This window comes from Carassius gibelio, chromosome B12 (assembly GCF_023724105.1).
Source record: "Carassius gibelio isolate Cgi1373 ecotype wild population from Czech Republic chromosome B12, carGib1.2-hapl.c, whole genome shotgun sequence".
In the NCBI taxonomy this organism is placed as follows: Eukaryota; Metazoa; Chordata; class Actinopteri; order Cypriniformes; family Cyprinidae; genus Carassius; species Carassius gibelio.
This window is the reverse complement of record NC_068407.1, coordinates 13,698,521-13,722,218: the sequence shown is the minus strand read 5'-3', so window position 1 is coordinate 13,722,218 and position 23,698 is coordinate 13,698,521. Positions and strand designations below refer to the sequence as shown.

The window sequence follows — 23,698 nt, the reverse complement described above, 5'->3', positions numbered from 1 at the left end:
CCCAGATTTAACTTTAGATGACAATATCCAAGATGTCACTTAATACAGTAGGTAACAACTTAACATTTCATGTTGACTAAACCTGAAATGTTAAGGCAGCACAACATTTATTTATTTTTTACAGTGCAGAAGACAGAAAGCCTACAGATTTGGAACAACATGAGGTGAGTAAATGATGACACAAATTTCATCTTTGAGTGAACTATCCCTTTAAGGCTGGTTTACACTGATGCAACTAACACCAACAGGGTTCACACACTGATCACATAGCAACTAAAGTGCTTTTATTAGCATTTGTTGTGAACTATCTTTTTATACGGAAATGGCTTTTAAAAAAGCACCATAACAAATATATCCAGTAGGCTATTTGAACATCTGTGTGCCTTCCTAAACTGTATTTGCAAAAATATGCAGTTATTTTTTTCACTATTGCACACTTAGTATTCACTAATGCACTATAGGGTGTCATGTGACTAGTACTCCTACATCCACCTGCTGTCAGCTTGATTACAGGAAGCAAGTGGAGAATGGAAGCACACGCATGGAAGTGCAGGAAATATAAGCTTCCAGAGATTCCCACTGCTTCTGAGAATCCAGAGCACTTGTGTTCTCCTGATTGTGTATTTGCAGTGTGTTAACCCAGTTCCTCTGAAAGCTGAAGCCACAGAGTGAGTGTGTGTGTGTGTGTATCCCAACCTGCCCGGAACAGGTGTGGTCCCTGTGGGTCTAATCAGTTTTAATGAAGCCCTGGTGGTAGTGTTTGCTCTACAGGAATAGGCTGATGTTTGCTCTACCTCTCTCTCAGGTATCAGCAAGTATATCTGCATCTGCACCAATTCTCTGATTCAGCTGTGAGTACTAGCAGTTTTATAATCTAATTTACTGCGTTAATCATCAGCTGTGTGCTGCTTTCACCCAAGGCTCAGTTCAACAAATGGACGGGAACATCACAAACAGATTGATTAATTATCGTTGTTTAATAATACACACAAACAAACACATTGGCATTATAAGCTCTTGATTGTCACGGAAGGTGAACCTATGTTTTGAACTGATTTAATTTTTTTTTTATTTTTCTAGATGACATAACATGACTCTTTTCCCAAAAGCACTGAGTCCCATAGCATTCTTACGGCCACAGGGGTGTATGTACAAACAAATGATGTCTCTCCAGGGAGCTTTCATGTGCCTCGAAAGAAGAAATCTTTCTTTTCAGCAAACAGGTAAACAACTGCAGCTCAATGACAAATGTCAAACTATATCTCCTGTGGCCATAAGATAAATTCACTAACACTGGGAGTTTTACTGTGCAGATGCCTTGAAAGAACAAATCTGATTGTTTGTTGAGATTTATTACAAACATTAATACCACAAAACACTGATTGAAAAGATTCTTAAAACAGTATGACTCCAAATTGAATATAAAGGAGACACAAACTTTTTTTTTTTTATTGTTTACCCACATTTTGTTTTTGTTCAACAACTTTTTTTCTTTTTACAATGTCAGAGAACAAAATTTCAGTTTTTATTATTATTTACATTTAAATGCTTAAAACGAAATGGCATTTACTTAGCAACTATAATAACCGTAAATGTTTGATATTAACAGAATAACAATAATTAATTTGAACTTTTAAATCTTTGAATAGGGTTGTAACAAAAATACTTTTAGTACTCAGCCTTCATTTACACAGATTTCAAAACAACTTTAGTTCTAAGCAGAAAAATGTAGGAACATTACATGCATTTTTGAGATAAATAGTTTTTTAAAACACCACCAAATTACAGACATTAACTGTTCTCGGTCAAAAAGATACAGAATAATAATTGCACTCAATTAGCTGGACTCGAAGGAGACAAAATGCATTGTGGGCTTTAGTTCTGAGCCAAGTGTCAAGTTCAAGCTCATTTAAGCTCCTGGACACCTCATCTTGGTACGGAGCCCATACACGCAATGCGCGGGTCGGTCATCAATTATGAAGGAGAGGAGCGACACATTCGACAGAGGTGTCAGAGACCAAGGCTCACATATCCCCACGTGGAGTCATGCTTATGTAATCAGGTGCTATTTCTCTCACTGATTTAGTGTGAGTGCTAAAGCAAATGAGATTTGCTTGTGGCCCACTCGCCCAGACAGTGTAGGAAGAGAAAATTTTGGACAGGGCCAAATCTGCAGGCAGGTAATGAGACGAGATCACGAGTGCCGTGCAATGACATGCAGCTGGATTTAATGAGAAAGGGATAAGAGCAGTTTAAAAAGTGCTACATACGAGCATGCACAAGGCAGGTAATCATATAAACAGGGGCAGACTAATTAAAGAAGGTTACAATTGATTTTTAAATTTAAATTTTTAAATGATGCTTTCTTTTGTGATCCAAAAAAAATAAGGTATCCTGGTAAGGATGGCTTTAGAACAGCATCAATTTGATTGGTTATTTACTTAAATTCTGAAGGGGTAAATAAAGTATAAACAATGAAAGAGACTGAGTAAAATGAGGGTTATCCTTACGAAAAAATATGTTTATTCAAGTGTGCTATTAGTATACTTCTTTTAAACAAAAAAAATAGGAAAGTGTGCTTTTAGTTTACTTTTTCTGTACTTCTCAGAAATGGGCTTTATGTACTTCTCAGAAATATACTTAAAATGACATTTAAGTAAACTTGACTTATACTAACAAAAAGTCTAAACATATTTGAATTATACTTGTGCTCCTAGAATCTTTGTTTTCATTGTAAGATGGTAGAGGACACTAGTACAAATCTTCTGTACAGAATTTCCCCCCAAAAAACACAAGTGAAGAAGAAAAAGAAACAACAGATTCTAACACATGTAATCTAAAACGATCCTCTGACGTGAAACGGCATCAAAACTGTAACGTTATGGAATAAAATGTCGACTGATGAAGAGGTAATAATTAAAATCAAGCTTTGGGGTGTTGATTGACTCCATCTATGTATTGATTATCATTCTGAATCCAATTCATAGTCTTTTTTCAGCTTTTTTAGATAAGGCTAGGTTGTGACCATCGGTGGACAGCCATTTTCAGGTCTCTCCAGAGATGTTTGATAGGGTTCAGGCTCCCTAAGCTACTCCTGTGTTGCCTTCGCTGTCTGCTTTCGGTGATTGTCATTTTAGAATGTGAAACTTAAGCCCAGTCCGAGATCCTGGGTGCTGTGGAACTGGTTTTCATTGAGGATATCTCTGTACTTTGCTCCATTCAGCTTTCCCTCACCAGTCTCTCAGTCCCTGCAGCTGATAAAACACCTCCACAGCCTGAAGCTGCAGCACACGTTACCCTTGGGAAGGAACTGCAGGTGAAGAGCATAGCTGGGTTCCTTCAAACATGATGCTTAGAATTGAGGTTCATCAGACCAGATAATCTTATTTTTCAAAGTCTGAGGGTTCTTTAAGTGCTGTTTTGCAAATTCCAAATGTGTTTTCATGTGTCTTCACTGAGGAGATGATTGAGTTTGGCCATACTGCCATTAAGCCTAGATCGGTGGAGTGTTGCAGTGATGTTTGTCCTGCTGTAGGTTTCTCCAATCTACATATGTGATCATGGAGCTCAACTAGAGTGACCATAGGGTTCTTGGTCATCAGTCTAGACCAGGCCCTTCTCTGTCAATTGCTCAGTTTGGCTGGGTGACCAGCTCTTGGATGAGTCTTGGTTGTGCCAAACTTCTTCTATTTGTGAATAATGGAAGCCACTGTGTTCTAAGAAGCCTTCAGTGCAGCTGAATCTTTTTTTTTTTTAGCTTTCCCCAGATCTGTGTCTAAATACATTTCAGTTTTTTCATGTTAATAAATTTATAGACATTTCTAAAATTCAGTTTTCACTATAAGGTACAGAGCATGGATTAATTATATATATATATATATATATATATATATATTTAAACAAATGTAGTATCAGGCTGCAACATAACAAAACCGAAAAAGTGAAGGGGGTCTGAATATTTTCTGAATGCACTGTAAGGGTTTGGAATGACATAGAGGATGAGTAATTTCCATTGATCTATCCCTTTAGAGATATCAGACACTTGTGATCAACCTGAGAAATATTTCAGATTCAGAGAATGGCACTGCATTTGTTTTTTGTCTTTGCTCGTTGGCATGGGGCAGTGTGTGTGACCGGGCTCCAGGGCACTGCCTCTGTTTCTGGGTGTCCCGACACTCTGCCCTCTGGCTGCTCTCTCTCTCGCTCAGCCACGAAGATCTAAGAAACCCCTGAGGAATGCTTTTCACCAGCCACCCAGCCAACCCGTCCTGGGCCTGCACCATGCTTTATAGCAACCCACAAAAGGATATGGAGAATAAATGAAAGGAGCAGGCAGGAGTGACATTTAGGAGGACTGTGTTGACTAATTCTGCATTCCAGTCACGGCTGTGGCTCGTACCCAGCGAGCCATATTAATGTTACGTTGCATTGGTGAAATGCTATTTCTGTCTACTCCAGGAATTTAGGCACAGTTTAAATAAATCAATATAATAAATCATTTCATATGACGTCCACAGCCAATAACCTACTAAAACTCACCACAACATATTAGAAGGAAATTTGACATTATGTCTTCATAAAGCAGTCACATCATTTTGCATCAGAAATTAATCATGGGTTATTGCTAAAGGGAGTAAGGTAAATCTACATATAAATCTACATATCTGTATGTGCATACTGACATATTTAGAAGACAAAATAAAGCTATTCAATATATGCATGCAGGGCGACCTCTGAATGGGCTCTTCACCCCTCTCAAGTGTCCGCTAATAGCATTTCCATTTGTTCAGACATCAGTGAAAGGGCCTAAGCCCAAAGAGATGTAAATGGCACAAGATAGCAGTTTATTGCCACATGTGCCTTTTTTGGGGTTTCCACACAATCTATAAAATTAGCACATCAAGAAGCACAAAATAAAGCTCCCAACTGTAACAGCAATGTACAGGCAACAAGTGAAAGTACAACCGATTGTAAAATGGTACATTTTTTACATTTATTTTCTCGATCAGTGATTCTAAACTGGTTTTGCTGAAGGAAGTGAGGACAACACAACATTAAAATAGTTTTATATTAAAATGTATTAATCAATAAGCAAAATAGTTAGCATTGACATATTGTAAAAACAATATTGGTTAAAAGTTTGGAATAATTAAGATCTTTAAATGTTTTTGAAAGACGTCTTTTGTGCTTTTATAAGCCTTATTTATTCGATCAAGAATACACTAAAAATGTATTTTAAATTGTAATAATATTTCACAATATTACTATTTTACTGTGCTTTTCTTCTTTCAAAAACATTTTAAAAAATTATCTATTCCAAACTGTAAAATATTTGTATTTATAAGGTTTTTGGCAAGGTATTTGTTGCAAACCATATTAAAGGGATAGTTCACCCCAAAATGAAAATGTAGTCATTAATCACTTACCCCCATGTTGTTCCAAACCTGTAAAAGCTTAGTTCATCTTCGGTACACAATTTAAGATATTTTTGATGAAAACTGGTTGGCTTGAGAATGTCCCATAGACCTCCAAGTAAGTGGCACCGTCAAATTCCAGAAAAGTATGAAAAACATAATCAGAATAGTCCATCTGCCATCTCTATCAGCCGCGCAACAAGGATGTGCTGTTTTCTTTCAAATCTAAGCTAAATACACATAGAAACAGCACAGAAAAGTATTCTCGTCACTTCATAACATACGGTTTGACCACTGATGGCAGATGGACTATTCCGACGTTGTTTTTCATACTTTTATGGACCTTGACACAGTTATTTACTTGCCTCCCGGTTTTCATCCAAAATATCTTGAATTGTTTTCCGAAGACGAACGAAGCTGGAACGACATGGGGGTAAGTGATTACTGACAAAATTTTCATTTTAGGATGGAGTATCCCTTTAAGTTTCTTATACTAATCATCTAACTCTGAACAATATTTTCTAATTCTGATTCAAGAAAGCTAGTTTTTAATACTCATAGCAATTTTAGGTTTGTTGTGGTGTGCTCAAGTGCACCAAAAGACACATTAAATTGCCACGTTATGACTGATGCAGATCCATCAGAAAACATCATCCCACTAACTGCTCTGTAGCTCAGTGAGATAAGAGTCATTTTATTACCTTTGCCCTTTGACCTTGTTCTGTTGGTGACCACTGGCCAATCCAGGCTGGAATGAAAGGGTTCATTTAGTTTAGTAAAGCTTTAAATAAGATTAGGCACAGCGAATGTAAATCGTTATGGGGCTCTGTGTATTCCAGCTGTTCACTGGCTACATCTGTGACTCATGAAAAGGCAGTGATATTAACAGAACAAAATGCCCTTGCAAGCTTTGAATGTATGAAAGGAATTCATAAAGAAGTCAAATTTATTCGTATAACTTTTCACAATATACATTGTTTCAAAGCAGATAACCATGATGCTAATTAATATCATGCATTTAAGTCACATTTAATAAACGAAGCTGGGAGAAAATACAGCTGGCTTTTTGCCAAGGTACAACCAATTAAGCAGTTATGCTATATATGGCCTTTATGTGAATATACTGTATGTGTGTGTGTGTGTGTGAAGAAAGATAGATGTACTTATAGAAAAAGCCTTCAGTGTAAGAAAGTTAGTAGAATGTTAGGTATTTTACTATCTGCTCCTTTCTGAGACAAAATGAAATAAATTGCTCTTTCCCATCACATTCAGCTAAATCAACAACTACTATAATGTTATGATTTAATTTATATTTGTTTATACTTTATCTTGTTGAATGGACTGAATTATCTGATATCTGAAGGCTATAATAATATTTTCTGTGTTATTTTGCATGTTCACTAAACCACATGATTTTGATTTGGTGGCCAACAACAATACTAAGAAGCAGTTTTGTTCAACTATTTTTTTTTCTCTCTAAGAAATAATAAGAAATAAATTATGCCAAACAAACTTTTACCGAGGCAATCTTAATGCAATATGTTAATGAGCCATAACAATGTCAAATTACATTTTAATACAGAGGAGTATTTGTGTCATTTTATGTATCATTTAATGAATTGCTGAATAAACGAATAGATCAACCAAACAAAAAATGAGCACCCTCTCACTGACCGAAATATTAATTTGATATTTGATTTTCAAGAAGGTTTCAGGGTGAAAAATACACACATTGAGTGCTGACGCCAGTGTTTTGCTTACTTTTCCAGCAGAATGGCTGACACATCTCTCTGTGTGATCTGGCTGACATGCCCACATAGCACCTATAATCAGGGGCTGCCAGCAGTGCCCGGGGGGACATAAAGCAGCGTGGTGATGCCCCGCCGTGACAGCCGTCCTTGTTCCAGCTGACAGGTCCGTATGCGGGGCACATCACTGGTGTAAATACAGGCAGGAGTCTCTGCCTCTGGGGAGATAGTGTTATCTCCAGCGTCAAGGCGTTCTCCCATCCATCCTCCACAAAACCTGTCCCCTGAGAAGCACACGGCATCTCGCCCCCACACCTCCCCTCTCACCCTGCCTACACCGCAATCTTGGCACTAACTCACCTCTGGACTCGAAGCGTGCTATTGTGGTGAAAACAGAATGAGGGTCACTTACTGGTTGCTGGATGTATGCGTATGAATATGTACCCTGCATGTCCATGGCATTTTGGGGCACAGCTAGTTTGGACTTACCATCCCTGACTTTCCCTGATGTTCAAGGAATGTGAATTACTCCACAGATTCAGAAGGGTCTCTACACATGACCTCCAACAGAAGGAGGCAGAGACGATGAAATGGACTAATCCTCCCTTTCATTTTTTCTTTTTCATTAAAAAGAGATTTAAAGTGTGAAAGTTGTTCTAATGTAGTGGATTTTCACAGATATTCAAGTTAGCTGGATTTTTTAAAGGTGGGAGGCACAGCAAGGAAATAAGACACAAGTAACTAAAACATGCATTTCTTTGCTATTTGTCGTTGACTGCTCAATCTGAATGCATTTGATTATTTAGAACAAAGTTGGCCTGCCAACAACAAGAAGAGACAATGCAAACTATAATCTGAACTAAAATCTTTACTAAACACTGCTGCTCTTTGCAGCTCATGCTGATGTCAAGAGTAAAGGTCAGTCTATGCAAACATCTGCACTCAGAAGAAAAGGTACAAAAGCTGTAAATGGGGTGATACTTTTAAAAATGGTACACTTTTGTACCAAAGGGTCCATATTTATACCTTAAAGGCACACATTAGTAAATAAAGTGTTTATATTAGTGCATTAAAGGTATAAAAGCTTATGTTGTGAAGCTTAACAATACTGTAGTTATTTGTATAAGTAAAACTTACTGCAATTTGAGGAATGTGGGCCAGTCTTGTCATGTTTTTACAGTATTTCCTTGTAAATAATCAAGCCTTTATGACAATAAATCACAAATAACCACATTAAAAGAGACAACATGAATACACGTTTGAGTATATGTGGCGTGAATGAGCATTTATTCAGGAGGAACTAAAATGAGTAACAATCAGAACAACCAAATACAATCGGACTACAATAAAATAGTCAATGGGAAGATATTAGGAAATTTTACCTTGAAATTGATTGGCTAAATTGTAGATGCCTTGAACTGTAATTGTGTAGACCGTGTAGTTCTTATTGAGATGTGTGCTTTTGACATAATACTTTTTTTCAGTTTCTAAAAATCACAAAAAAACATCAAAAAGTGTATCAATCCTCAAAGGCAGAATTATAAATATGTTATTACCACAATGGCCACACATCATTTAAAACATTTAGGGAATGCTTATTCTAATAATGGCTTTAAACAAACAAAAAACTTGTATGTGGAATTTTGAATGTGGAATATATATATATATATATATATATATATATATATATATATTGTATATATATTTATTTAATATATATACAAAGAACTCGTCACATGTAAAATTCAAAAGCAACAGACAGAAAAAAGTTATACAGATTGATCTTTTTATTCAAGTACAGAATATATTTTGTTTCACGTTGCATGTTTTAGTCCATTTCTCAAAGAATCAATACAAGTACACTTCTAGAACAGTCATTGCCTCGTAAGACCCCACTTTGCACTCTCATAGATTATCATAACAGAGAGAAAATAAATTATGAGGCTACAAACTGCGTTTCAAAGTGCTTGTGCGGGCTTATTTTGTCTCTGGAAATGATTTAGTGAAGCACTTTGGCTTGTTGCATCCCTTTTCCCTCAAATATATGATTTACATTAATTTTTTTAGACTTATATAAAACATGACATTACCTAAAATATGAAGTAAACGAAAATGAATATATTAGAAGGAACAAAATGTCACTATCCCAAATAACTACACTTGTCTCTCATGTCAGGAAAAGAAAAGAACAAGAAAATAATTCAAAGATCAAGGGTGATTATAAACGAATCAGTAAAGTTTCTTGCAAAATGCAAAAGAAGTACAAAGAATAATTACATATAACCTCTCACATCCTCAGTAATTCATTATGCTAATGTAGCAAAACAAAAGTCAATAGGTCTTCAGACGAGCAAAGACAGTGCATATGTATTCAGACGTGTTCACAGATATCACTCTGCTCTTTCCCAGAGTTGCATCTCAGAGAAGAATCCCTCACAAAGCCCATAGGCATGATCCAAGGTAAGAGGGATGGCTTGGACTTCCTCTTTAATCTCCCAAGGGTGCTGATGCTGGTGAACCTGATCTGTGAACATTCCCTCGTAATATTGCGGGTGGACCTGTGCCTGCTGGTGTTGGTGAAAGTCCTCCTTGTTGTATCCCATCATGCCGTTCGCCTCTAGGTAAGCACAAGCCTGTTCGTCCTCATTGCTGTAGCCAGGCCCGTGCTGGTTCTGTGAAGATAGCTCCATCTCGCATCCCAACGAGCTCAGTGCTGTGTTGATATCCAAATCCTCAAACGTGCTGTCATTCCCACTCAGCACATCGTCAAAAACAGACGCCAGGTCAAAATCTCCTCTCAGTACGTCTGAAGTTTTGATGTCGGTGGTTAACAGAGGGCTCTTGGAGACCCTGGCCAGCTTGCTGCCTCGTTTGGGGAAGTCTTGCTTGCGTTTGCTTCCTGGGATCTGTCCTTGGAAATGGCCGATTCCCATTTGTCGGCCGGTCTGGTTGCACTGAGAGCCGTACGAGGAGCTGGGAGAGGATAACATCTTGCTCTGCCTTTGGGTGTTGAAGTTTGTGGCAGGCATTCGCCGGCGTTTGAAAACGCCATTGACAAACATGTCAGCGTACTGCGGGTCGATTTGCCAAAAGCCTCCTTTTCCTGGTTCGTCTTTCTGCCGGGGGACTTTCATGAAGCACTTGTTCAGGGACAAGTTATGGCGGATCGAATTCTGAATGAAAAGGAGAAAAAATCTGTTTATTTGAGAGTTAAGAACAAGAATAGCAGGGTTTTGATATTTATATTTTAATTGTAAAAATGATTAGGCACATTTAATTGAGCCGTTTGAATGTAAAGCCAACATTATGGTTATTTTTACAGTTTTAGACTTCCAGTGACAGAAGAAGACGGCACACATAAAGCTTCCTATTAAATCCCACTGTGCAATAGGTAGAGGTGTCCTATTTCATCGGCTCACTTTGTGTGTGACAGAGAAGAATTGGGGAGGGGAATGTTGCACGTACAGGAGTAGATATGTGGTGGATATACTTGAGTTTCTCTAGCAATGCAACGCTCTTAGTTTCACATCATCAGTGGATCTCTCATTATGGATGGAGGCCTCAGGGAACATAGTGCTCTTGGGTATAGAGGTCTCAGCTTCCATCATCAGTCACACTAAGTATACTGTAGATGAGTGCACAGGTCTGTTTTGGTAGTTTTGTATTGACAGACCATGGTTGATCCACACCATAGTATCAATTTGATTCATGAATCTTATGAATTGGTCCTTCTTCGGTGAATCAGAAACATGTTTCGTCCGATTACCAAACAAATGACTGAAACAGTTCTTTTTGGCGAGAATAAGAAAAACACAAAGCTACAAGTGTAGTGTGAGTGCAGAACTACTGAGTCTTATGAACCGGTTCTTTTCAACGTGCAGATATACAAACATAGAAAGATTCACAAACGAATGACTCATATGAGCCGGTTCTATTATAGTGAATCAGAAACATACAGAAATATAAATGTGTAGCAGCCTTTTGAGACGTTTTTTAATGAATCAAAAACCTTGAAAATGAATGCATTGAACTATATGTTATGATTTTTGTTGTTTGATTCAAAAAGTTTTAAAAGTAAACACTTCTTATAGAGGTACACAACTTTGTTATATCTGGTCTGAAAATTGAAATTGAAAATTAAAATCAGAAAAAAAAAAAAAACTTATTCAGCAAGAGACTGAATAAGATCATTTTAATCAAAAGAATCGTATTTCTGTTTTCCCCGATAAAGTACTTAAAGAATCGTTAATAGGACCATTAAGAAACCTGAATCGTTAGGAATAATCTCATAGGCACCTGTTGGTGGTCGGTGCACCTGTTGCACAAAAGAAAAAAAAATCTGTTTTTCTTTCTCTACTTCAAAGATCTAAAAATACAGAACCAATTGAAGAAAAAAAAAACATTAAAAAAAACAAGTGATTCTCAAAGATGTATAAATGATCGGTGGAGATACCTGCCAACTTGGCTCCGCGTATCTGTAGTAGCAGAAATTTTCCGTGATCCAGCTGTATATGGCTGACAGAGTGATTTTGGTTTTGTTGCTAGCTTGCATTGCCATGCAAATCAGAGTGGCATATGAATAGGGTGGCTTCACATGGCGGTTTGTTTTATAGTCTAATTCCTCAGATGCATTTGTTTGCGCCGTTATGTAGTGTCCCGCTTGCTGCGCGTATGAATTCGCCAAACTGCTGCAGGACGTTGTGGGATTCCCAGGTGTTTGTGGCATCCCTGCGGCGGCGGTATCTCCAGCAGGTGGGCTGGAGGGTGAGTCGGTGCCTCCCAGCTGGTTTTTGTGGTAGAAGAGCTGTTGGGGATGGCAGCCGGAGCTGGGAGTCCGCTCAGGATTGGCACTGAGGATAGAGAAGTTCTGCAGCCAGTGCAGGCTGGTGAGACTGTCGTCAAAGTGAACAGAGCCGCTGACATTGTCCTGATCCTCCGGATGAAGCATCATCCATCTCTCTTTGAATCTATTCGCTATCTCTGGACTCATTAACACTGGCATCGTGAGCACGATTTAATGTTTTTGAAGATACAGATCTGTAAAGTAGACTGCGTCGCTTGAAATTTCAAAAATAACGGTTGATAACAATTTAACAGCAAAACTGTATTTTATAAGCGTGTAATCCACCATAAGGTTAGGCAAATGAAATCCCTCGAATTAAATCCCTAACGTTACCTGCGAAATGAAAACACAAGAGCTCGTCGGTAACGGTGAATTTGTCTCAGTCCGTTAACGTTAGATTGAGCAGCCTGCCTCAGTGCAACAAGTGCAGCAGATAAACGTGCGCATCCACAAACTCAGACATTTCCTGATATCTACTGCGTAAAAGTATCATTCCAATCCTGTCTTCAAGTAAGTCATGTAGAAAGAAATGAGATGTAGGCTTTGCACTTCGCCGTTTTGCCTGTTTCTTAATAGCCCTTTAAATGTTGACGCTCTCTGATTGGCTGCGAGCTCCATAGTTGAACATGTCATCGTCCCTCGCGAGGAGTGTACTCAACCACACGTCCGCGCGAAATGTGACAGGTGCTAATTTTCTTGCAATTTAAATGGAATAAATTATTTATTATATTTCTAAAATTGACACATATAATCTGATTCAAATGCAGCCTATGAACTGCATTATTATTATTTTTGCGTTTTACCTATTATTATTATGATTAACATCCGCAGCAGCATCGTTATAATTTTTAAAATTACTTCTCCACATCGATTTTCCTTTTAAATTTGCTACATGGCAGGAGTGAGTCGTTAGAAAGTTGTTGGTATAAGCTCTGCGCGCGCGCCAGGAGTTAAGAAAAGGCGCACAAATTAAAATAGTGACGTGCATGTAGTGCAATAAAAGGAGCGCGCCTCTCATCCCGCCTGAGGAGATCTCTCTGCCTCTCAAAGCATTGGATTACACACCACATTGTCAAACATACAGCCGTTAGTCTGAGTAAACCCACTAAAATTAGTCTGTATTTGAGTTCAGATATTTTAGTCGTCTGACTAAAGTTGAGCCCATTTCTAAAGGAGTGAACACACTGCCACCATCTGGCTAAATATGTTCTCTACACTAAGCTCAGCCTTCTGTATGTGCATTATAATTATAATGAAGATTTTAAAAATGTTTTGTGAAAGAAGCATAACCAAGATTACATGAAATATCTATAAAGTAGCTACTGGAATAAGGGTTAATGCTGGAACAGCAGGATCATTCATAACTAATGTAATGCAATTTATGGCTTAAAAACACACACACAGTGACTCATATCTGTGCACAACACTTTATGATAAAACAATTTGACTACATACAAACATACATAACTTTTAAAGGTGCTTGACCTAGATAAGCAGCAGTGAATTCACTAAAAAGCATCAGATATGTGACTGTAAATCATGGCAGATCCCTCTATAAACTACTCATTAAAGCTTCAAGAAGTGCTACAGCTTCCCACTTTGTCTATTTCAACGGGAGGACGAAGGGACAGCCACACAGCACTATAAGGCACAAAACAAATATATAAGATACAGACGTAGATGACTACTTCAACCGGATAACTGATTATACTATGCGTCCGTATCATACTGCAATCTGATGCATTTAGTGTTCATTTGCTGATTATTTAAAAAGAAAAAAAAGGTACAAAGTCATATATCACCATGAAGCTGCATTCTTCAAAGAGACTGAGCATCCATTAAAATAATTTGAGTCATTCAACATTTCTGAACTCTCAAAGCAAAAGCTATGACCGTCTTATAAATGACAATTTGTTTTCTTATTTTTCTTTTAGGTTTTTTTATCTTTTGTATCGTGTTTCTATTACACGGTGAAATGTCTTGGACTCTTCACTACACAGCTTTGATTGTTGTACTCAAGAAGTAATTTTCTTAATTGAGACCTGGAAGTATTCATGAGCAACAGTGTGCTGGAATGGGAATAAGTTTGGGTCAGCGGGTTAATGAATCTGGCACAGCAGGGGGTGTTTATGAAGGGAGCCGCTCATCTTCCATGTGCAGGGTGCTGGGGAGGCAGAGCAGGGGCTGACTGGAGCTGCTGGTGCTCTGACTCTTCAGGCTTTCTATGGACTCCGATGAACCTGAGGAAAGATGAAAACAAGTGGAGTGAGAATGGTGGAGAATATTCACTTCAGGTTTGGACAGGTTTAACTGAATTCATTTTTCTCATGATCTTATGGGGCTTATGGTTAAAATTAGTTTTGCAGGCCAGTTGGGATTACATATGAATTTTCTTTAAATACTGTTTTAAAATGCTGGACCAGATTGTGAAGTATCTATCATGGACAGACAGTAATGTGTAATGTAATGTAATGTGTTTGCATGTGACTTATAAATAACTCATGAACTGACTCTTACAAAGCGACTGGTAGAAAAATAGAAAACCAGTAAAAAGAAAGAAATATTCATGACATTGGTGACCTACCAGAGTCAACATTCCTCTACAGCAGTGGACCATGACTCAGACGCTTTGTGTGTTAAGAGCAAGCCGAGTTAGAGTAAGAAAGAGAGAGAGTTAGGAGACAGCACAGCATTAGACATGTATTACACACACACACACACACAGCCAGCGTGGAAGTACATCCCTGCCACATAAGGGGGGAAAATATCATGCTTTGGTAAATCATAAATCTAAATTATGACATTGTAAATCATAATTCTGAAAGTTTTTCTGAAAATTGAGATTAACAAAAGTACATTTTCGATATAATGACCTAGTATTTTATACATTTGAATTATAGTAATGATAATCTGATAATTAGGACTGTTTGTGTTATAATTATGATTTGATAAAGCTTTAAAAAAATGTTTTTGTTCTTATGTGGTGAAAATGGACTACAATACAATTTTTTAAATTTAACATCTGATTTAATTACTAGTTACATTTAAATACTATAATAAACTTCTTCAAAATATAAATGCTGTGTACTGTGTTAATAAATTATATTTACTTACAAAATTTGCATAATAAAATAAAAAATAACATTTAATCGAATCACATTTGTAAAAAACATTTTCAAAGAATGTTTTAAAATAAAATTAACTAATAGAAATATACAATTTCAGATTTCATGGTTTTACATCAAGAATGATAATCAAATTATCAGAAAATGTTTACACCCCTTTTAAGAATGTTTCTTTCTAGTGTATAGATGGCATATAAAATATACTGCAAGAGAACAGAAAAATGCTTTTAAAGACTGAAAAAAAGTATTTTAAACAGAAGCTTTACTTGGTAGAAATTGCTGAGCAAGGAAGCAGTAATAACAGAGAAGGTTCAGCAAAGCATCAGTTCTGCCAAACATGCTGAAAAATTTGCTTGCTCCAACTTTGCTCTTTTGCATTTTCTCAAAGTCAACAGTACGAAGGTTTATCAGGGCGTAAAAGACACCCTACCCTCGAAAAAGGACTCAAAGGAACTATTCCTACATAGTCAGGATTGTGTGGTAGTGACTCACCAGGCAGGGCCAGGTCTGCCGAGGGGTCACTTTCTGTCCGGCTCAGGCTGCTGCGCTCGCTGTGGCTGTCCTGTAGGATTTCACTCACAGACACACCCAGAGATCTGCTCTCCGAACCTGCCAACGTGACACGATTAACACGGTACTGACACACAACCAAAGCCGGAGAGGATGGCAAGCCAGTCAGAATGTTCATTTTATATACATATATTATATCAAAAAGTTATATATATATTACACAAGATCTATTTTTAACTGCTGCTGCCATATTATTTGCAACACTGACTTGATACGCTTCATCTTAATGCTGATTTGCACATCAAATTTTCTAACCTGAATTTGGGAAGCCAGGTTTGGTGGACACACCCTCTACTGTGGCCTGTTGGGAAATAAACTAGAATGAGCCTGTCTGTTTTTTGTTTTTTTTGTCAGGTTGTGGGAAATGATAAGCAGACATAACAGTGTAGGTCGTTTACTAGTTTGCATTTTTTTATCAGTCACATGCAATCAGGTAAAACCCACAGATCTAGGCAAACTAACCCATTGAGTTACAGTCAGCTCATCCATGCCATGAGTCACACACAAGTTTCCAAGAAATACATTTGTAAAGAAACTATTGTACACTGTTATTTATACCACAGGCACTTCATAAAACACAGTAGTTCCTGCTTCCTTTAAGTACACTGTTAATCCACTGTTAATCCATCTGTTGGTTAAACTTGATTTCAAGGTGACGTTGTTACAGTGTTATTACACAGTACAGTATAACATTAATAAACTATTACTACTAAATAACATACTATAGGGCATAATGAAGTAAAAATCTGCAAGAAAGTGGACCTCGAGGGCCACAGTTCAGAACCTCTTCTACAAGGTTAAGGTTTGGTTTAAGGTTAGTTGCTTGTAATTATGTATGATTTAATGTTATTACTATACTATACTATACTATACTATACTATACGGTTATGACTACATAAGTACATGTAGCATGTAACTACGTCACCTTAAAATAAAGTGCATAATTTCAGGAAAGAACTTGATAGTGGCTGACCTCAGTGGGACTGAGACTACAGGGCAGAACAGACTGAGGCTGGGCATCAGAGAGCTCCGACATCCTCTCCTCATCTTCCTCCTCCTGTATTGGGGACGATGGAGAACGTGTAGACCTGGAAACATGACATACATCACTGGAAAATGAAAACCCTTATTTGAGCATTTTCAGATTTAGTATTTTCACATTACGTACTTACCCATCTGGAGACTTGCTACCTTTGCCCTTCATTGATGTGGTATCTGTGTTCTGCTGCCGTCCGGTCAGGGGATCCCCCATCTCCCCAGAAAACTGGATCTCCTCATAGAGAGGTGCTGATGGGATTGAAGGGGACACTGGTTGCACCCCATTCAGGGCTTCCAGCAGTGAGATGGGCTCATAACCAGGAGGGATGTTGTCGGCATTCTGAGATCCAACAGGAAAAAAAAAAGTGTGTTGTTGGTAAACTTCTGATTTAGAGGTCTTATATGTTGAAAGTTATGTTGTTTGACATACACATTTTAAAACACATTCAAACAGAAAACTTATTTTAAATTGTAATATATTTTAGAATACTGTTTTAAAAATGAATTAAAACAAATTTGTCCAACATATTTGGATGTTTGAAATGAGGAGTTTAAGCGCCACTGAAAACCTGAACTACCATTCATAACTGTACTGGAGTCAAATGAGAAGCATGATTGCACTGGACAAAATCAATACTACTGTAGCAACACAGTGGAAACGGATCGATGATTTATTAATGAATTAGAGTACAGGATGAAACATGTATTTTACCGAATGTTCAGTATGGTCAGAGCTCTGGGAAAGCACTGGGCTAAAGGAAACTGGTGAGAGAGTGGCAGCTGTTTTCTTCCTCACGGCTCGAATCTGGAGCAGGGCTCTGAATGCTGGGGCAGAGAAAGGAGAAAGAAAGGTTGGCTGGGGAAAAGGGATACAGACAAGTGCTCTCTGCATAAACAAACACAGGTGCTGCATCTAACACTGCAGATTAAGTTACCAGATTCATTTGGCTACAAAACAGGAAGTAAATATTTGCACAACTGGTCTTACTGTCGAAGCAAAATCAGTGTACATTCTCTCAGTGAAGAAGATCTATAGGGCAGAAACACTTAATACAAGTAGCCTACACAAAAGCCTGGCCAACTAAACTGCAGTCCGGTCACATGTAGTTTCTTATTAGCACGTTTCTCCTTCAAGGAACGAAAAATCACTAAAACATTTACCATAAAACATAGGCCACCCAAGAATTGATTTGGAGAAATTTTGCATTACATCACTTGCAATGAATCCTCTGCAGCGAATGGGTGCGGTCAGAATAAGAGTTTAAACAGCTGATAAAACTGTCACACACCTCCAGTCCATCAATTAATGTCTTGTTTAATATCATTAAGATATACCAACTTTCAATTCTGGCCAAAAATACCAGTCCATAATCCATAAAAATGCTGAGAAATGACTCTCTTGTTGCTCCCTCTCAAATCACAATCCACCAACATTCATCTTAATGATGGATTTATTACAAACTCTCATTCTGGCATGACTTATTCACTGCAAAGGATCTACTGATAAGCAAGCGATGTAATGCTAAAAACTCATCTAAATTTTGGTTGAACTATTCCTTTAATTACACAACAAGGAAATGTATCATTTTCAGAAAGGTTTCTCAGAAGAAAAAAAACTGAAACAGGTTTTATAACACAAATACAAAATGCATGAAAAATTAGCTGGTGTCTATTACTTCACATGAATTGCCTAAAGATTATTACATGACATCCCCAGCAGATGGCACTATTCTTCAACAGTCACCTGATCTGCACTGCCTAAGTGATCAGTAATGCACTAGTGACTATTCATCACTAAGAACAATTAAAAAGGGTAATAAACGCACAATGGTAAATCAGTACATATTGGATAAAAAAAAAAAAAAAAAAACATCACTCAGCCTTTTATCTTTATGGCCATACCCACTTCAAAGGTTTGGCTCATTTAGCCGAACAAATCTGAATAATAATGGGGGAACAATCCGGAGAGCTCAGGCGTTGATTAATGAGTACTTACGCAGTCTGCAGATAGGGCAGTTGTTGGCCTGGTAACGCAGTGTGTCAGCACAGGCATTGCACAGACACAGGTGCCTGCAAGGGAGAATGAGTGTGTCACGCAGGTCTGATAAACAAACCACACACTCGCTGCTGTTGTCACTGTTCTCATCCTCTGTGGACTGGAGAGAGAAGACAAAACAAAACACTGTCAAATACAACATGAAACCAGAGACAGAAAAAGGCTGGATAGATATTGTGTTACTAGTTGTGCACGTCACATCTCATCTGCCCTAAATTCTCTGGTGTAGCGACATGATTTACCTTGGTCTCCTGATTGTTCCGGTTTTCAATGCCGTAAATCTCCTGCAGCAGATAGCTCACACGGTCCACCTAAAGGATGAGCATGTGATACGGAAATGCGGATTACTGGCATGGGAAACATCACAGAACAGATCAAAATGCTCATTATCTTTTTCATGAAGTGACATGGCCCGATTACTGCTTCCACACATGTGGAGTGGATAAGCGTGCACAAGTGTCAAAAGATCAAAGCGTTGAATCCGTCTGTTTAATGAGGGATCCAATTAAGAAACACAATCATCCAGCCACAATCACAGATATACTGTTGCTTCAAAAACCAAACATCAGACCCTTACATTTAATAATGAGCCACAACAATACTTACAATTTGCTTCTGTTTCAAAGGTTTAACTGAGAAACTGCCATCAACGTGCTGTAAGGGAATATATATAGTATTAATATTATAAAACAACTTGGTAAAGAAAATGTTTGAGAAAATCTGAGAATAGGACAGATCAGATGCATACTTGGAAAAAGGCCAGTGAAGATATATCTCTGTATTTCTATTCTTAACATTAGCACTGCTTGAAAAATACGGTTTTATTTCTCCTCTACTTCTTGAAGGCAACGTTTAACATCATAGTTATACCAGACAGGTGATTAGAATTAATAGAAAAGCTTTTATGTAATTTGTTTAAAGCAGTTCCTAAATCAATGCAAACAGATCAAAGCATTACTTTTAAACATCTCTTGATATATTAGTCTGATTGTGCTGTGTTAATAAAAATGTATGATGCTTTTCATGATAATTCTGTGGGAATTTTTGTTCTTTTGAATAAAGCTAAATGATGTTAATTCTGTCTATTTTCTACACTGACTAAAACAATGTTCAGGGTTCTAACCATTTTTGACCATATCTTATAAGAGCCTGAAATATCACAATTTTAAAACGGCAAACCCACATTCAGGGTTTTACAAGATCATGTGAACCATGAATCTCAAACTATCGTGACTCTATAAAATCCAGCCTGGTTAATGACTTACTCAAACATGACAAAACATGATCGACTGCTTGCAAGCTTTCAGCTGACATTCTAGAGCATAAAACAAATCACAAGAAATACACACCCTTTCAAAAGCTGCCAAGAGAACATGCGCATGCCCGGTGACGTCTGTAACACAAAACACAGTGTTTTGTGAAACAACAGTAATGTAATGCTTTTACATAATTCTACCCGATTATATTTTTTATGATCAAAATTGTTCACCAACCATCTCCATCATCCACTATTGCTTGGACCACCAAAGGGAAAACGCCTTTGTCCAGATCAAAATTAAGCTGAAATATTACAGAAATATTTCAATGTTTATTTCTAAAAATACACGACACCCAACTATTCACAATTATTTTTAAAAACATTATTATTCACAGCACAAAGGTCTTGATGAGACGATGCAAATGAGCCTCTAAAGAAAGGTAATCTCAGATAATCATACCTCTTCTGGTTTCCATTTGGTGAAATCGATCTTGAAGGATGGCAGAGAAAATTGCTGATTTATCCCTCTCTTATAATGTACCGTCTCAGACACCATTGCAGGGCTCTTGGGGCTGTATCTTTAAAAAGAAAATTGTAGTGGTTATTAGAGATGTTCCGATACCCTTTTTCTCTTCCCGATACCGATTCCGATACCTGGGCTCAGGGTATCGGCCGATACCGAGTACTGATCCGATACCTGGGTGTATATCTGTATATACAGCTGTATATACTACTAGCCCTGTGTAAATTGCTAGAATTTTTTTATGGTGTGCTTCAGACAGATCCCTCAATAAAACATGAACAAATACATGGTGAACTACTGTATTTATTACAGTATTTTTATTATCTAACATGAATTTGACAGTATTATTTATTTTCTTATGCAAAAAAGAACTTCAAATGCAGCCAAAAATCTAACACCGCAAACTAAAAAAGGTATTTAAGTTTTACAATATAACTGTATAAAAAAACTGCAACAAATAAGTCTAGGAATATAAAAAAAGATCTATTAATCAGATAATCTCTAACAAGTAAAAAACAAGTAAAAAACAAGCAACCATCTAGGCATAATTATTATTATTATAGAGATGTATTATTATTACTGTAGGCTACAACAGTAGCTTTATATATTGTCAATTTACTCATGTAAACCAAACATTTATTTTAATGGGCTGCCATGAAGATCTTTGAGTGTCTGTGTTTATGATATGACAGTATTCTCAAATGAAACGGTAAATTCTCATGAAGTGACGGTTTATGCGTTCGTGTCCTCATGACACACAGCAGAGACTACAAAACAGCGAGCTCTCGCGCATCTGTGCCAGTCACCCACAGAGATGTAGATTTTGCGGGAGTAATATTTAAATAGTATTTTGCAGTTTAATATTCACAGACACTAGTATATATTCGGCTACTGTCTGGAGCCCTGCGTTTTGACTTACACGGAAGCGACTGAACGCAGTTGCCGGTACTGAATATACTCGAGAGTCTGTAACTACCGGTACTACAGAGACATACTGCTAACCACTGATCTATAATATAGTAGCGGCTTCACTGTCTTTTGGCAGTTTAGAATGTGATGAGTGATCCAGTCATATATAGATAAGGGCTGCTAACGCGTTTTCATTTCTTCTTCGCTGCTCTAAACAGGGGTTGCTTGTGGCAACACAGCACAACTTCCTGTGTTTTCAATGCATTTTGAGCAGCGAAGAAGAACCGTGCAGCGGTTAGGCAAAGCTTGCGGTCATAACTAGGTCTTTTTTAAGAAAATGGTATCGGATCGGTATATGGGTTCATGTACTCGCCGATGCCGATGCCAGAATTTGTTGTGGTATCGGAGATATTTCCGATACTAGTATCGGAATCGGAACAACTCTAGTGGTTATCACCAACACATCGCATCTCAGCATACCTGAGGGCGTCAATTACTAATAATGTGCATTAAAAACACAGTGACCTTTGTAAAAGGGATTAATTTTTATATCTGTTTTTAGACCGAGGGCTAAATGTACCACTGTTTCCAAGGAAAGAATTAAGTTGCCAGAAGAGATGTTGTCTAGATGCCAGTGGGTTATGTTTCTTTGGACTCAAATGGCGCAAGTGAGGCTATCAATCACAAGAAACTTCTAATTATCTTCCAATCCTTTTCCTCTAAAAGAAATTCACTTAGTTAAAAACGCATACACCACAAGCGCAGTGATTTAGTACCATTCAACTACATAAACTTTACCTAATTTGCTACTCAGTAGAAACTTACATTGCCATCCCATTGGCAAACTCCTCAAAGGCCTGACAGTATAATGTAATAGCCACTCTGGCATCAGTATCAAAGCAGAATTCAATACTGTACAGAATCCTGGGATCTCCTGTATCCTCCGGTGTGCTGTCACAATCATCCTTATACCTGCAAAAAAAATAGAAAAACAAAAGTTTATTTCTTATTTCGGCATTTATTCCACATTGTGGTATCATCAGCAGCCCCTTCAAGCCATGAAAATATTCACAATATACCTGACAAGTCGTAAAGTATCCTTCCTGATGTTCACCAAACTCCTCAGCGTCTTCACAGGCTCATTTGGTGCTGGGGTCACATAGGGAAACTGTGGGAAATAGGACCAAAACGTATGTGTGAGAATGACAGTATTAAACTCTTTAAGGTTTTTAAGGTTGTTTCTTTTGGTCACCTGCACAGGTCTGTTGCCTAAGAAATTCAAATCCATATTTTCTCCAAAAAGATATCCCTCTGGATGGGGTGTGTCGAACTTTTCCCCTCCCATGAAAAAATGACTTGTGAAATAATTTCCTGCAATAAAGACATTAGATCGATTATTATCTGGGATTCATGTGGTCATTATACAAAGTTAACCCAAGGTGTTGTTTAAAAGCATTCATGAGTACATCAAATTAGTATATATTTTCGGCATCTATATCTATATATGCTATATATTTTCTACTTATCTAGTCAATATATATCAAGTATTTTCTAGTATATATAAGTACATTTAAAAAGCAGAAGCATGAGAAATTCTGTGGATAAATGTTTATTTTACTAACAGAAAGTAAGAAACATAAATAATATGTGACAATCCATGAGTGACGCCAAAAATAGTAAAAATACACTACATTAGACTCCGTAATGAGGCTAACGTTTGTTAACACTTTACTTGGATGACATTTTACCTGATTTGGGAGGATATCTGTACGCCGAATTGGCTTGAATATCGATGTCTTCAACTCCAGCAATCCTCCTGCTCAGTATTGAACCCATGTTTACGTGTAAATGGCTGTTGAAGACCGATATATGTGGATAAAGGAAGATTTGTTTGGACAGTTAGCTGGATACGGTTTGCTTCCTCCGCTATGGATACATTCCCATCTCTCGCGACAAAAAGAATTGCGAACAAAAGGAATTAACTATTGTATCTACGTTTTAACTCTTCCAAAAAACAAAGTGACTTATGTAAAATCGGTTAACTCGTGAGTAGATGCCAAATAAACGAGGTTTGACCGTTAAACAAAATAACAACAAAAACAAGACTATTGGAAAAGACTCTCTTCTGAGGAACCCGTACTCTCGCGAGATGGGATTTTCGGAGAGCAAAGGATATTGGGATATGTTGTTCTACCTTAGGTCGGGGTCTCAGCT

General features: G+C 37.6%; 2 protein-coding genes and 1 long non-coding RNA gene across 4 annotated transcripts; 1 reads left to right on the top strand and 2 right to left on the bottom strand.

Annotated features, from left to right (window-relative positions):
• The first annotated feature begins 508 nt into the window (after positions 1-508).
• Positions 509-7,812, top strand: LOC127969494 (uncharacterized). The gene is made up of 4 exons (XR_008156281.1): positions 509-668; positions 806-851; positions 1,081-1,223; positions 7,184-7,812. It is a non-coding gene; the product is annotated as an uncharacterized LOC127969494 (long non-coding RNA).
• Positions 7,813-8,940: 1,128 nt separating this feature from the next.
• On the bottom strand, positions 8,941-12,546 carry LOC127969417 (forkhead box protein J1-B-like). The gene is made up of 2 exons (XM_052571341.1): positions 11,616-12,546; positions 8,941-10,335 (listed from the first exon to the last, which is right to left on the bottom strand). Exons 1-2 carry the CDS (start codon positions 12,162-12,164, stop codon positions 9,553-9,555), a joined length of 1,332 nt encoding a protein of 443 aa, XP_052427301.1. The 5' UTR covers positions 12,165-12,546; the 3' UTR covers positions 8,941-9,552.
• An 872-nt stretch (positions 12,547-13,418) lies between these two features.
• LOC127969410 (probable E3 ubiquitin-protein ligase MGRN1) lies at positions 13,419-23,654 on the bottom strand. Of its 2 annotated transcripts, XM_052571332.1 has the most exons (17): positions 23,233-23,654; positions 22,737-22,855; positions 22,564-22,652; positions 22,310-22,456; positions 20,513-20,630; positions 20,288-20,354; positions 20,144-20,187; positions 19,401-19,448; positions 19,037-19,105; positions 18,735-18,894; positions 17,451-17,563; positions 16,873-17,078; positions 16,674-16,788; positions 15,956-16,001; positions 15,623-15,739; positions 14,590-14,632; positions 13,419-14,245 (listed from the first exon to the last, which is right to left on the bottom strand). In XM_052571332.1, the coding sequence occupies exons 1-16, from the start codon at positions 23,318-23,320 to the stop codon at positions 14,595-14,597; spliced, it is 1,584 nt and encodes a 527-aa protein (XP_052427292.1). In that variant the 5' UTR covers positions 23,321-23,654; the 3' UTR covers positions 13,419-14,245; positions 14,590-14,594. The 2 variants fall into 2 exon arrangements, with proteins under 2 accessions (XP_052427292.1, XP_052427291.1); XM_052571331.1 differs by lacking the exon at positions 14,590-14,632 and having other exon boundaries at positions 23,233-23,653.
• Between the last annotated feature and the right edge of the window lie 44 nt (positions 23,655-23,698).

Bases quoted from the DNA above. Each gene is read 5' to 3' on its own strand.
- LOC127969417 (XM_052571341.1), bottom strand. From the start codon at position 12,164: ATGCCAGTGTTAATGAGTCCAGAGATAGCGAATAGATTCAAAGAGAGA. The intron at 10,336-11,615 runs GTATCTCCACCG...CTTTTCATTCAG, and splicing joins ACGCGGAGCCAAGTTGGCAG to AATTCGATCCGCCATAACTT.
- LOC127969410 (XM_052571331.1), bottom strand. From the start codon at position 23,320: ATGGGTTCAATACTGAGCAGGAGGATTGCTGGAGTTGAAGACATCGAT. The intron at 16,789-16,872 runs GTAAGTACGTAA...TCATGTTTCCAG, and splicing joins GGTAGCAAGTCTCCAGATGG to GTCTACACGTTCTCCATCGT. The intron at 16,002-16,673 runs GTCAGCCACTAT...ATTTCCCAACAG, and splicing joins GTAGTCTCAGTCCCACTGAG to GCCACAGTAGAGGGTGTGTC.